The sequence below is a fragment of the Colletotrichum godetiae genome (assembly GCF_030913485.1).
Source record: "Colletotrichum godetiae strain CBS 193.32 chromosome Unknown BDP55scaffold_37, whole genome shotgun sequence".
NCBI lineage: Eukaryota > Fungi > Ascomycota > Sordariomycetes > Glomerellales > Glomerellaceae > Colletotrichum > Colletotrichum godetiae.
In genome coordinates this window covers 79,391-92,905 of record NW_026851285.1, presented here as the reverse complement: position 1 = coordinate 92,905, position 13,515 = coordinate 79,391, and the positions used below count along the sequence as shown (strand labels likewise).

Genomic DNA, 13,515 nt, shown 5'->3' with positions numbered 1-13,515 from the left:
CGCACGCGGCCCGTCTCGACGGCGTTGTGTCACTGCCAGGCGAGCATGGCAGGAGCAGCGTCTTGTCTCGCGGGAAGGGCTGTCGGTCCCCTAAGCATGTACGCTGCTGCCCTCTGGTGATCTGTGGCAACCATCGACATCTCTATGTACGGAGTTATTGGTGTAAGGTGCGGATTAAAGATACCTCCTTGAGTATAGAGTACGTACAGAAGTACCCCGGGTTGTACCCAAGCACTGACCAAATGTTCAGACCAAAGTATCGAAACGTTTCGGTACCTTTCATTCCCCAGCTGGTCTTACACCACGGATGGAAACACACACACACACACACAATTACACGAGAAACCGACAACTTCCCACACCTCACACTTGCCCAATCCATTCATCTCTCGCCGAGTATCTGGACAGACACGGCCTGTGTCTTGTCTGGCAAACAAAAGCCTACCACGCCCAACCTCCAAATGTCTCGGCTCAATTCACCCGCTTCGGCCATGTCAGCTGCGCCACATGCAATGGTCATCCTACCGGCCCGCTTCCGCTGACTGAGGGGCTTGGATGCATTCGTCGACAGTCGTTGCCAGCAGCAGAGGAGGGGGGGAACAAGGGACCATGGGGACCATCCCATTTCGAAAGACGAGACAAACTCTCACCCAGTCCTTGACCCTCCATCTCAGCCCTATGCGCCAGAGAGCTCGAAGCATGGCCCTGGGTGGCCAGGAAAGCCTCCACTGCCCTTCCCTGAACCTACTGACCCAAGGGCTTGATCAGGGCGGCCTCCTCTTGAGCCGGGAGCCCCCATGTATCGAATTGCGTCTTGGGAATCTGCCTCAAGAGTGCCTACATATCGCCTGCCTTAGCGCCGCTGCTCAGCCATCGTCCATCCAAAGTCACGCTCTGGTTCTTGAGATACTGCAGAAAGAAGCCACACCGACCCATGATTGACTGCACCAATGCCTTCCCACGATGACGTTCGCTGCATCTACATACCTTCTTTGCGTCTTCTTCAGCCCTACCATCCATGATCACCTACCGCGTCAACACCATCATGGACTAATCAGAGGCCACCGCCTACTCCACGCCGGTTCCCAGACTCCCGCTTCTGCAGGGCAATCACCAACTTCGACAGACATCAGCCACCCAATCCACTCAGGTCTCTAGAGTCTGAGACGCGAGGCTCCGTCTAATTCTCTCCCTTCCTCTAAGAGGAACAACCGATTGGTGTCCCGTGTTCCTCGTACGCACGGCGGCGCCTCTGCGGAAGCTTTTGCCTTTTCCTGTGGTACAGAGCGGGACGCGGAGGTGTCAACTGCGACCACGGACCCGAATCTCACGGACGTGCTACCGGTTCCGGAGATGTGGTTCGACCCAAAGCCCTCGACATCGAATCTGAGACCTCTGCGAACCGGTGGTGTTCCGGAGTGAGACTCTCTCATGGCTCCGAGGAGCAGTCAGCTAGTGGACCTCGGCAGTGATTTGGATTTCTTCATGCTATTCCAAATCGACTACGAATGAAAGGCGCTGTGTGCCAAGGACCCAGGAGAGCGGCTGATGTGACGATATCTTGCGATTGGAATCTGCGATAGCCAGCTCGACGCAGGGACATTGCAGAACCTCCCTACGATAGTGTGAGCCAGATCGATTGGGAAGTGTTTCCCGTCGTAGACTTTGGAGGCTCCATCTCTGCACGTCACCAAGCATTAATGTCTCTCGGACATGTCCGCTGGCGATACCCATTATCGTGGGGTAGGGACGTCTCGGTATGGGACCCCCCATTTCTCTACCCGTGCATCGTGGCCTTATGCACAACGACCAGCGGCCTATTGATGCTCCATTCAAACCTGTAAGGTACCAATCCTCTATCGCGAGCTCCGGTGACAGAGGGGGTTCAAGCGCCATAGCATAACGCCTCGCGAGATGCCTTGTCTGGCCTGCCTTCACTGCGAAATTTGGGGGGCCGTTGGACCAATCCCACGCGATAGGCCAATGCAGCTAAGCTGCATGTCAGAAAGGAAGCGAGAGCATCGCTGGTACGGATTCCATCATGGACCTCAAAAGTTCCACTCGATGGCAGGCTGTGCTTATGGCCACCAGGGTCTGCCACGCTGGTGCGCACAAGCTTGACTCTATTGACCACTGAGCCGGCCATCCAAACCTCCCTCGGGCCTTTTCCTGGCCTTCGGTACGTTGGCTATGATTTCATACGACGGCACGATACCCAAGTTCCTGGATACTCCGAGACACTTTGACTGATAGGCATGTCCATCGTGGAGTACCCCACGCGGTTGATCGCCTGCATCCACTGGTCCAAGCTGACCACATTTGGGTATCCGTATCAGTACATCACAAGTAGAGTGTCAGAAACGTCGGATTGTCTGAGCATCGGTCACTGCCAGCACCGCCTACTCCCTTGCCTCCCTCCGCCTTATGGGGCTGTCCTGAGGACAAATTCAAGATCCATGGGGAAACTAGTTGAGGATCGGTCGATTATGCCTAGAACACCCTCCCTGGCTCAAGAGACTCCAGGCCTCGGCACGCCGTTTCCGCTGCGTCATTTGCTTTACGGACTCACCCGAGATACGTCCCAGGCTTCCGGGTACGGGAACTAAACTTCCTGGTCTCCACACCGGTTACGGTGTCACTGGTGTCGCCTTCCAGGGGCCCGTGATGACTACAGTCGTCACACCGGCTCTCTCGGCCGCTGGCATCCGACCGCCCTCGTACCGCTTCCCTCACACGACACAACAGGAAAGATAGCTTTTTCCTGATGCCCCAGTCCCGATGGATAAAACGCTCTTGCACTTGTGGCGCTCACCCATTGATCGCTAAACGAGCTTTCCTTTGCTGTTTGCACGTACAAGAGGTTCGCGTCACCTGTAACATCTAGAATGAGTCTCTGGTCCGGTTTGGTGAGTTCCCGATGACCAGGTTCAACAGCACGATCGACACCATGCCTTTTTTTTCTTGCGTAACTGAAATTGTGCTGGCATCGTGGGTTTGATGGAAGGCTGATGCTATTGAAGTAGAATAGGACATATGGGTTAGGGACTTTGCTGTGCCGCATGACCGCAGACCCGGGGCAAGGATGCGCACTTTTATGCCTTTTTTCTGCTCCCTGGAAGACACACACCCGTCGCCTCTTTTGAGCATCGCTGAGAGTCGTTAATTGCATTCGACCACGAAGACATCCACTTGGTTATGACTACCAATACCATGGGTGATTCTTGGGAATACTCGAATCGAGGCAAGCCCGAGCCGGATCCAGTCGTTTATACCTCTCATTCTCCTACGCCACGAAAACGTTATGGATGCGCTCGAATTGTTCCGCTGGCCTGAATGGAAGGGAACCCCCCCTGAATGGACACGCCAGCAAGCTTGGCTGCAGCTATTCTGCGCCTTGGACCAGCCGCCCTTTTCGAAACAATGCAGTCTGCGCCTCAGAGATATGGGATGGGGCGACTGGGAGCTGGTTCATCTACCCATAGCCATTGGACCGCTGGATGAGACAACCGGTTGGTCCTGTCTCTTTCACCCTTGGCCCGCGGGGGGGTTGATTTGACTGTTTAACTGGTCCGATGTAGATAAGGTACCTTTGATCAATGGAACAATCATTATGCAGAGGCAGCGGCGCGGAGCGGATGCGCGGCGGGTGTTTGCCCCCTTCTCCGGCTCCCCCGGGAGATCTTTTGGTCTGCTCGGCTTTCTATGCTGTGTCAAAGGGGGTAAACTGCGGATTGTGTTTTGAGGAAATAAGTTGGGGATTAAAGTGTATTTCCTTTGGTGATGGCTCTTTTCCGCATGATGTATCCGTACGGCAAGGTTTATCGTGCCAGTGTGTGGTAGCATTCAACCCGCAGCCTCTCCCTCAAGGCTCGTCTTTGGATATCCCGCGTCGTGAAGTCTTCCGTCATAGTTCTCATTTGCATTCTGTAGTTGTATGGCCAGCCACTCCTCGCAGTGACTACAGAGATGACGTCAGAGAGAAAAGGAATAAACTAGACGGTGAGAACTTCCCTATCAATGTGCAGTTGAACCCATTATCTCGTACATTGACATAAACCAGAGTGAGGCACTCGAAATCTCTGCATAAGCCCCCTATCGCCTCTTAAGGACCATACAATCCATGTTGTATACCTGTCTGAGTATCATGCAACTCAAAGCATCTACGACTTGATAATCCACACCGTCTCCAGTGACGAGAAGAAATACAGACACCACGATTCATGATCAACCCTCCTCATCAACCAGGTCCACGGCCCGTATTCAACGGATAGGAGCTGTTTTAGTGCTACTAAGCCATCACTACCGCCCCCCAATATACAGTCCACGTAGGCGCGTTCCTTCTATCATACCCTGTGAGGTTGGAGGGTCCTATCAAAGGCGGACGAGAAAGTACACTACTGGATTGAAAGGTATATAGTGCGGCCCCTTTTTTCCATTAACGCCGAACCTTTGACACGTATAGAAGGCTGTCAAATAATACTTAGCGTCTCAATCCTTGTCTTTCTTTCCTTTTCTCATTCTACCTAGATGATCTCGTGCTGGTTTCAACTTAAGATAGCCTAGGAGCATAGGCCCGTGGGCTGCTAGCAATATGATGTTTGATTTCTCTTGATAGACCTCCAGAGGTCTTAGTCCCGACTCTCGGAAACCGTTCGTTTCTTGAAAAAGAGCCGATTCAAGCTTGGAGAGGATGGTGGACGCCCATCTTCCGTAATGGTCACTTTCAGCCGCCGAGTGGTTATGCTTATTACTCATCACTGACGTGATCAGGGTTGATACTGTCTGCATCAAACGGTCGATGTCATATCATGGACCAGACACAAGGAGGCAGCCATGGTAGCATTCACTAGGGCAAATATTGAAACGACACGATGGACCGCAAGAGAGGCAAACCGCAGCTCAAAAGGTCAGCTGGGTGTATCTCAACCCATTCTCATTCTGGTATCATTTCTAATAAACACATGATCGAAATCTTCCCGCTATGACACGCGCTCCAAACAAAGGCCAGAGCACGCGACTCGCTCTTTCGCTACTCCTACAAGGGAGGCAACTCCTCTCGACAAATAGGACACTGCAACCTGAACCGCATCCAACCCTCCAAACACGCGCTGTGGAAGATGTGCCGGCACGGCGTAACCATGTAATTCCTCCTCGTAAACACGCCAACGACCCCTCCGGCCGTCGGGTCCTCCTCGCCCGCCCGCATGACGGGCACCTCAAGCACCTCACGACAAATGGCGCAGTCGATGGCGCGCAGGTTACTCCCGCCGCCACTCTTCTTATCCCTGACGTCCTCGCCGCCGCCCGACCCGGACCTCGCCCTCTCCAGAGACGGCGACCCGGGCTCCGAAAGCAGACCAATCGGCAGCCCACCAGCCTCGACGCCGTCCTCGCGCAGGATCGGGTGGTAATCCCACGCGTCGGGCGTCCAGCTCTTTGGTATGCCGAAACGCGGGCCGAGCACGTACTGGAACGCGAGGACCCAGAGCTGGATCCATAGCCACGCGCAAAAGGCGAGGAACGCGCGCCGATCCGTCTCGGCGAAGAGGAAGTTGTTCTCGTAGACGTAAAAGTAGGCAAAGGGGAGCAGTCGCAGGACGGACTGGCCGATGACAAATTGCCACGTCAGCGCGCGGCGGCAGTTACGGAGGATGTTGCGGTGGATCTGGGGCACCCAGAAGGAAAAGTAGACGAGGGCCACGCTGTTGACGAAGAAGTTCCGCACGCGCGGGTACCAGGACGTGGAGGCGATGGAGACAAGGAGGATGAGGGATACGGTCATGGCGAAGCGGAATATGACCGACTGGAACGTGACCTCGGGCCCGATACGATGGCCGCCGCCGGTGCCCGCTGTCGGCACGGCTGCCGCACCGCTCGCGGCGTCCGCAATCTCCGCGTCGATATCCTGATCCGAGGGGATGATGATCGGAGGCGAGGGTGCTCTCCTGCGAGGCCCCGCGGTGACGGGCCGCGGCAAAGAGTCCGCTTCGAGATCTTGCGGGGGAGTGGCCGGTGTATGCGGCGAGTCATTGTTGGTGTTTTGCTGCTCCCTCTCGGCACGCCTCCTGTTCTCAGGCTCCTGCACTTTGTGAATTTCCGCCAAAAAGAAGCCGCCAAGGGACATGGACAGAAACGCCGAAAACAAAAGCGAAAGCGACTCTAGGTACGTGATGCTGGCATCCAAAGCCCACATGGACGCCGCGGCGAAAATGCCACCGTCCACCATGGCCATCATACTTATGGTCGAGTAGCTGATACGACCCATCGTCGAAGGTGTGGCTGATTCCTTCATCTGTTGCTTGAGAAGGAGGGCCTGTGTGAGGATCACCATCGCGAAGAGGAGGATCCATACCCGAATCTTGTGGTAAATGATCTCCGTCTTCATGCCTTGGAGGTGTTGCCCATCGACGGGCGCGAAATCCGGCGGTCCCTTGGTTTCGAGAAAGAATGCGCAGTCGGGCGACCAAAGGACGGCTGAGAGCTGGAGCTCTGGGACGCCGCGAATGGGTGCGCCCTCTGGGAATCGTAATTCTTGCTCAATGTCGCTGATGATCCTCGCCATGCCCTCCCTCGTCGGATGAAAGCCCTTCATGTCTAGAAAGTTCCTGTCCGGTGGATGTACTTGGGCATACATGATGTACTCGCAATGTGGCGTTGGATTGAGCGTATCCGGTGGATTCGAGAGATCCGACGTCCACGGCATCACGCCGTCGTTGAACACTTCCTTCTCCTTCCTACGCAGCACTTCCGCGAGAGTCAGGTTGAGCAGCCGCTGGCTCGACTGGAAGAAGTCCAAGCTGGGCGCCAGATGCGGCAGACCAAAAATGCCGTCAAACTTCTCGCTGGTCGTCGTCAATAGAATGGTCCCTTGACGAGGCCACTGGACGCCGTGAAGCCTCATTTCCCAGTTGACGCCGCTGCCCTTGACATCCTCGATAGTGATAGAGGCCTTCGCGCTGCGCACCTTACCGCCGGACGAGGGGCCCTCATCGTCCTCTACGTCGCTGCGGTAGTCCAGCTCCCTCCCGTGCTTACCGGTGTCGACGAGGTCCATCAAGATCTTGCCCTCGTCTCCCGTGATGTTCCTGGCCCACTCCGACTGCGTGCCGCTCCAATGCAGGCTCGGCGTGATGGCGCTTAGGTTGTAGTTCGTCCACTCCCTTCTCGACGTCGCTTCCCTCCGGATCCAGGTCCCCTTGACCGCGCCCGTGGCGTTCTGCCACACGGGCTCTCCTTCTCCAATGTCCCATAGGTTCACCCCGCCGACGGGCGGTATCGCGTTGTGACTCCATTCCAAGCAGCGTTCCCGAAAGCGCTCGAGATCGTCCCAGGCGAACCCGTCTTTGGGACGGAAGCCCGTTAGGTTAAGCGACCTAGGTAGCAGGCCTTCGGACGTGCCATTCTCGCGCGGTGTGAAGTCGCCGTAAGCCGAGGTGTTTAGGAGGTCGAGAGCGTGCTGGTGCCGCCGTAGGCGCTGGATCGCTAGGTCTGAGGCAGAGAACAAAGACGCGCCGCCATTGCCGGGAGAGAGGAGAATCCAGAAGACGCCGATGAAGGCGAGGGCGAGGAAGACGAGGCGCGGGTCTCGGTATGAACTGGGCATGGTGTGCGGCGTGCCTTGGGCCGCTTAACTCGGGGCCATCGCTCTGCTGCACTGGCCGGCGGGTTGTCGGTTGTTGCAGGAAGCTTCGTTAGTCGGAAAGGCAGACGTAAAGAATGCTTCTGGTGTGGCGATTGGGGAGGGTGACGATGTACGGATGAACTGAACACTGTAGGCCGAAAGTAACTTTGAAGACGGATGACGGCATCAGCCAAGTTGCTGAAAGCGGACCGTTTGACGGCGCGACGGATACCGGAGCCCGGGGGACGCTCCAGTCGTCTTATCGCCTTAGGCAGGCCCCACAGGTACCCGTCCCCTGGTGCTAGCGCTGCACGCCAGCAGACACCTTCCAGAGCTGGCCTCCGCGTGCGCATTTTGGCCCCTCCACATTGCATGTTTACTGGAACCAACAGGCGCAAACACATTGAACCCCGCCAAACCTGGACCGCTTCATCTTTCATAACTCCCACAGCCAGGCGACATCAAGACTCACAACCCCGCCGACGGTATCTCAAACATAACCAGGTCGATTAAGACAAGAACATTGTAGTTTTCACACACCAGCTCTGCCTTTGCCGACTGAAAGGCTCTCTCGCCGATAAAACAATGGCCTCCAACAACCCCGACTCGAGCGCAAACCAGTCTGCGGTCAGTTACTTCACCTCAGGCTTTGCAAGTGGAAACATCGCCTAGTCTTTGGTGCACCGGAGGCGGCGGACGAAGTCGTTGGGCTCTAGTCTTCTCTCTGAAAACTAACTTTTAGAATCTCACAGGTCTCGGAGGATCCCAAGACCGACGTCAACGCAGCCGTCGAAGAACTCCTGAACACAATCTCTAACAAGTTCGCGGGTGTCTCAAGTGAGATTTTCGCAAAGAGTAAGTCTAGAAAGTCCCGAGGAGGACTACTTGATGTCTCTACTACATACTAAAGCTATACAGTGGACGAAATGTCTCGCCGCCTGGACAACCTTGAAGCCGCTCTTCTAGCTAACAAGGAGAAGGACGCCGGCCCGTCCAAGTCTTGATTCAAGTCTTGACATATTTCACGAGGCAGGTGGTTTGCATGCCGATGGCGTTAGGGTTCATAGTACAACCTCACAGGAGCTGAATATGATGGTCGAGTTCCATGGGCAGACTTGAGTTATACTTGTTATTGTTATTCATCATCGTCGGTATCCTAGACTACCAATCCCAACTGGAGCTAAACACGCTCAGTTGCATGTTGCTTGCTTTTCAACCTCCTAGGACCTTCCCAAACCCATACTTCAAGATGCGTCTGAAAACTTGCTGATAGAGTTCACTACAACTCCTCCTTCTCACCGGTGACCTTCTCGAGGAACTTGCGGAGAATGTTGGTCTTGCTGGTGATCTCGTCACGCTTAGCAGGGGCCAGGCCACCCTTGGACAGGATGCCGTCGAGGCGCTTAAGCTCCTTCTGGGCGTAGCCGTCGCTCTTACTGAGCTTGTCAAAGACGCGGACGTAGTACTCGGCGTACTTGTACTGGGCCTTCTCCTTGAGGGTCTCGGCCTGCTTCTTGGCCTCGGCGGCAGCGTCGGAGATGCTGGTGCCGCCAGTGTACTTGGCGACAATCTCGTCGAGGGAAGCAATGGTACCGGCGATAGCGTTAAGGGCGCCGCCGGGGCTGCGGTTGGTGCCGGCCTTCTCGTTGATGAAGTTGACAAAGTCGTCCTCGCTGCGGCCACCGGTGTAGAGCTCGCCCTCCTTGGAGCCCTTGGGGAAGAACTTGATGGTGGGGTAGGAAGAAACGCCCTGGGCGGCGGCAGTGCCCTTGCTGTTCTCGGCCTCGGCATCAACCTTGGCGATCACGACACCCTCGTCGAGGACAAAGTCCTGGGCAACAGTCTCCCAGATGGGGGCGAGGGTCTTGCAGTCTGTTGAAGGAGTTCAGGTCAGCATTGTTGGTCAAGAGCAAAGGGAATTGCAGAATTGAGACTTACGTCCGCACCAAGGAGCAGTGAAGGCAATAAGAACGTCCTTGTCGCCGCCAATGGTGGTCTTGAAGGACTCATCGGTGAGCATGTTGACGGCGCTGGGCGGGGTGTACTTCTTCTTGGGCTTGGCACTAGTCTTCTCCGTGATGAAGGTGCTCAGGGCCTCAAGATCACGACCTCCCTTATAGTCGGTAGGCTGGTCGCTCTTGCCGTCGAACCACTTGAGAGTAGGGAATCCCTGAATCCCGAATCTCTTGCCCAGGTCTCTCTCGGCGTCGGCGTCCACTTTGGCAATCTGGACATCCTTGGAGGACTCGAAAGCGGTGGCGAGCTCCTCGTAGATGGGAGCAAGGTTCTTGCAGTGGCCGCACCAGGGAGCGAAGAACTCGACGAGAGTAGGCTTGCCAGACTTGAGGACGACGTCGTCAAAGTTGGAGGGAATGAGGTCAAGCACGGCAGACTTGGCGGCAACGGTAGCTGCCAGAGCGCCGAGCACGAAGCTCTTGAGGACGACCATTGTTGCTTGATCGGATCGGACGGGAAGGAATAAAGAAGGCTATATGGTATCTCGACGAAGAAAAAGAATATCAAGCTACTGAAAAAGATATCAGCAGTTAGAGATAATGGTGGTGAAGACCGATGCTTTGAAATCAGCTGTTGAAGGAATTGGTAAAGAAGCCACTTTGCAGGTCGTCCCCTAACGTCACAGAAGAGCTCAGTCCCTTGTTCCTTCTCCAACAGGCGGTGTTCCCAGCAGGGCCCCACTAGAAAGCAGGGGGGGGCAAAATCTTATCAGCAATGCTTATCATCTATCTTATCTACATCACGTGCACTGCCAAAGCACGGACTTCCCCCAGAAGCGAAGGGGGCTCCAACCCACCCTGACCCAAGCCCCAGCAAAATACAGGCGCACAAAAATTTCCGCCAGACGTCCTCAATCCAACCACAGCCAAACCATCTCGAGTTTTCGCCGACCACCCTCTCGACGACACCGCCCACCCGCTCGACAACCGCCATCATGTCTCACGAGTCTGTCTGGAACTCCCGCCCCCGCAACTACGGCAAGGGCTCCCGCTCTTGGTACGAATAAAACCCCTCCCCAAACCATTGCGAAATTCTGGATGGAGGAACGATTTGGGAAACGTCGGGATGCGCCCGCGCACACAGGAGAAGACAAGCAGAAATGCTGACATTTTCAATTTTTATAGCCGTGTCTGCAAGCACACCGCCGGTCTCATCCGCAAGTACGACCTCAACCTGTGCCGTCAGTGCTTCCGTGAGAAGGCCAAGGACATCGGCTTCAACAAGGTATGCGAAAACACACACAGACACCCCTTGGAACTTGCGAACGAACCCGGCCTGGAAACCCCTCCCCCCATACTACAACCATGATCGCTTCAATAAGGCGCAAATCGCTAACCCGATGCCGCGCTTCTACAGTACCGTTAAATTGTCCAAAACTCCGAGACGGCAAAGGATGGGAACTTGGTGAAGGTGGTTGGGCATGAGTGGCCCGTGGAAAAATGCATTCAGACAAGAGGGAAGGCTTCCAAGGGCAATTGGAGTTCTTATGGCTGGCTTAACGGAAAGTGCAAAAATCCGTCGGACGTCCAACTGAGGATAGACGAATACCACGACATTGAACCTTTTACCACCATCTAAAACGTTTGGGGCGTTACACACAGACTCAATATCAAGCCAAGAATGTGTGAGCTGAGCTGCGCGTGAAGACGGCACGACCCATCTGCAGTTCGTGAGACCGCGCAACGCCTGGATACCAAGCAGCTAGCTAGTATGGCCCTCCAAGTTCTGGGGATGTAATTGATGACTCAAGGTTTACCAAACGTTACGATGACATGTCCAGCGAACATGCACGTGTTGCATCAATATAGTCAGGCATTATCATGTGGCACAAAGCACACTTTGTTCTATTGTCCGTCGTCTTCTAAAAGTACATGATTCAAAGACAAGGGGTGAAGTAGAGCGGAGATCTTTGAGCCCAAGCCCCGACAATATACACGAGCTCGAGGGCTCAAAGCGGAAAACTTTGGGTCGGTTGTACATGAAATCGTGAAGCAATCCAACTCCTTTTTTTGTACAATCCCAATTTTTTCACCATCCGGGTTCCCATTTCATGTCGGGGAAGCTGTGTTCTGGGTGCCATTTCACCGAGTTTGGAGAAATCTTGCAGTGAGAGTCCCTTATTTCAGGATACGGGTGATGAGACCAGTGGCGACGGTGCGGCCACCCTCACGGACGTTGAAGCGCTGGCCAACCTCAACAGCAGAGGGGTGGTGCAGCTGGGCAACCATCTCGACGTTGTCACCGGGCATGACCATCTTGTTCTTGGCGTCCTCGGTGCCCTCGGGGAAGGTGAGAGTGACGGACTCGTCGGCAGTACGGAGGTACATCTGGGGCTTGTAGTTCTCGTGGAAACCGGTGTGGCGGCCACCCTCATCCTTGGACAGGACGTATAGGGAGACGAGGAAGCTGGAGTGGGCCTTGACGGTGCCAGGCTTGCAGACGACCATACCACGGCTGATATCCTCGCGCTTGATACCACGGAGGAGGAGACCGGAGTTGTCACCAGCGCGAGACTCTTCGCAAGACTTCTTGAAGGTCTCAATGTCGGTGACCTTGGACTTGATGATCTGGTCACCCTTGCCAACAATCTCGATTTCGGTATCTTTCTTCAGGAGACCACGCTCGACACGGCCGGAAACGACGGTACCACGGCCAGAAATGGAGAAGACATCCTCAACGGACATGAGGAAGGGCTTCTCGAGGTCACGGGCAGGGGTGGGGATCCACTCGTCGACGGCCTTGAGCAGCTCGTCAATCTTCTCCTGACCAATCTCGGGTCTCTGGTTCTGCATGGCCATGAGGGCGGAACCCATGATGACAGGGGTCTCGTCACCCTCGAAGCCGTAGGTGCTGAGAAGCTCACGCATCTCCATCTCGACGAGCTCCAACATCTCGGGGTCGTCAATGGCATCGACCTTGTTGACGAAGACGACAATCTTCTGGACACCGACTTGGCGGGCGAGCAGCAAGTGCTCACGGGTCTGGGGCATCTGACCGTCGGAGGCGGCGACGACGATGATGGCACCGTCCATGTTGGCGGCACCAGTAATCATGTTCTTGATGTAATCGGCGTGACCGGGGCAGTCGACGTGGGAGTAGTGGCGGTTGTCGGTTGAGTACTCGATGTGGGCAGTGGAGATGGTGATACCACGCTTGCGCTCCTCGGGAGCCTTGTCAATAGCGCCATACTCGAGGAAGTTGGCGAGGCCCTTCTCGGCCTGTCTCTTGGTGATGGCGGCAGACAGAGTGGTCTATTGAGGGTTCGGTCAGTATTCATTGCGCAATGGCACAAACCCCTCGAGTCCGAATATGTACCTTTCCGTGATCGACGTGGCCAATAGTACCTGTGAAATGATCCCCAGATTAGCTACATCTCCCAAACACTCATAGGCCGAGTTCGCATACCAATGTTGACGTGAGGCTTTGTCCGCTCGTAGACGGCGTATGTGCGGTAGACGTTGAGGATGGGGGAGACGTTCTGTCTCTTCAGAGCGGCCTGAAGGGGGCTAACGTTGCCCTGGCGCAGCGAGGCGCGCGCCGTCCGGAAGAACGGCGCGACGGATCTCAGGGAGGCGGACATTTTCGCAGGCTGTGGGTATTAAATAGTACAGTAGAAAAGAGAGAAGAAGGAACAGAGAGGGGATGGAGGATGGAATTGCTCGTTGTCGACAACGGCTTTGTGGTGATAAGGGGGGGAAGGAGGTTGATGAGGTAGATATCGTCTGATGGGAGTCGGCGTCCTCGAAATTTTTTTGCTGCCGGGACATTCCTTTTCGACCAGGAAAGACGGGGAGCTCTGCTGGAGCTCCTGCGTCCATTGGCGGGCCGGTATGTCAGTGCTCTCCCCGGCCCCACTACGCGAGCCATTCACGTCGCGT

The 13,515-nt window shown here is 55.3% G+C and overlaps 5 protein-coding genes across 5 annotated transcripts; 2 read left to right on the top strand and 3 right to left on the bottom strand.

Moving 5' to 3' along the window:
• Positions 1 to 4,899: 4,899 nt before the first annotated feature.
• BDP55DRAFT_672597 (uncharacterized protein) lies at positions 4,900 to 7,834 on the bottom strand. Its single transcript, XM_060575545.1, has one exon. It carries the CDS (start codon positions 7,601 to 7,603, stop codon positions 5,036 to 5,038), a length of 2,568 nt encoding a protein of 855 aa, XP_060426525.1. The 5' UTR covers positions 7,604 to 7,834; the 3' UTR covers positions 4,900 to 5,035.
• A 145-nt stretch (positions 7,835 to 7,979) lies between these two features.
• Positions 7,980 to 8,734, top strand: BDP55DRAFT_672596 (heat shock factor binding protein 1). The gene is made up of 3 exons (XM_060575544.1): positions 7,980 to 8,248; positions 8,374 to 8,476; positions 8,540 to 8,734. The coding sequence occupies exons 1-3, from the start codon at positions 8,207 to 8,209 to the stop codon at positions 8,623 to 8,625; spliced, it is 231 nt and encodes a 76-aa protein (XP_060426524.1). The 5' UTR covers positions 7,980 to 8,206; the 3' UTR covers positions 8,626 to 8,734.
• BDP55DRAFT_615630 (protein disulfide-isomerase erp38) lies at positions 8,735 to 10,298 on the bottom strand. Its single transcript, XM_060571258.1, has 2 exons — positions 9,560 to 10,298; positions 8,735 to 9,493 (listed from the first exon to the last, which is right to left on the bottom strand). The coding sequence occupies exons 1-2, from the start codon at positions 10,068 to 10,070 to the stop codon at positions 8,901 to 8,903; spliced, it is 1,104 nt and encodes a 367-aa protein (XP_060426523.1). The 5' UTR covers positions 10,071 to 10,298; the 3' UTR covers positions 8,735 to 8,900.
• A 154-nt stretch (positions 10,299 to 10,452) lies between these two features.
• On the top strand, positions 10,453 to 11,464 carry BDP55DRAFT_672591 (40S ribosomal protein S29). Its single transcript, XM_060575543.1, is given in 4 exon segments — positions 10,453 to 10,633; positions 10,762 to 10,861; positions 10,994 to 11,227; positions 11,240 to 11,464. The coding sequence occupies 3 exon segments, from the start codon at positions 10,572 to 10,574 to the stop codon at positions 11,000 to 11,002; spliced, it is 171 nt and encodes a 56-aa protein (XP_060426522.1). The 5' UTR covers positions 10,453 to 10,571; the 3' UTR covers positions 11,003 to 11,227; positions 11,240 to 11,464.
• On the bottom strand, positions 11,465 to 13,445 carry BDP55DRAFT_672590 (translation elongation factor Tu). The gene is made up of 3 exons (XM_060575542.1): positions 13,043 to 13,445; positions 12,953 to 12,981; positions 11,465 to 12,888 (listed from the first exon to the last, which is right to left on the bottom strand). Exons 1-3 carry the CDS (start codon positions 13,215 to 13,217, stop codon positions 11,755 to 11,757), a joined length of 1,338 nt encoding a protein of 445 aa, XP_060426521.1. The 5' UTR covers positions 13,218 to 13,445; the 3' UTR covers positions 11,465 to 11,754.
• Between the last annotated feature and the right edge of the window lie 70 nt (positions 13,446 to 13,515).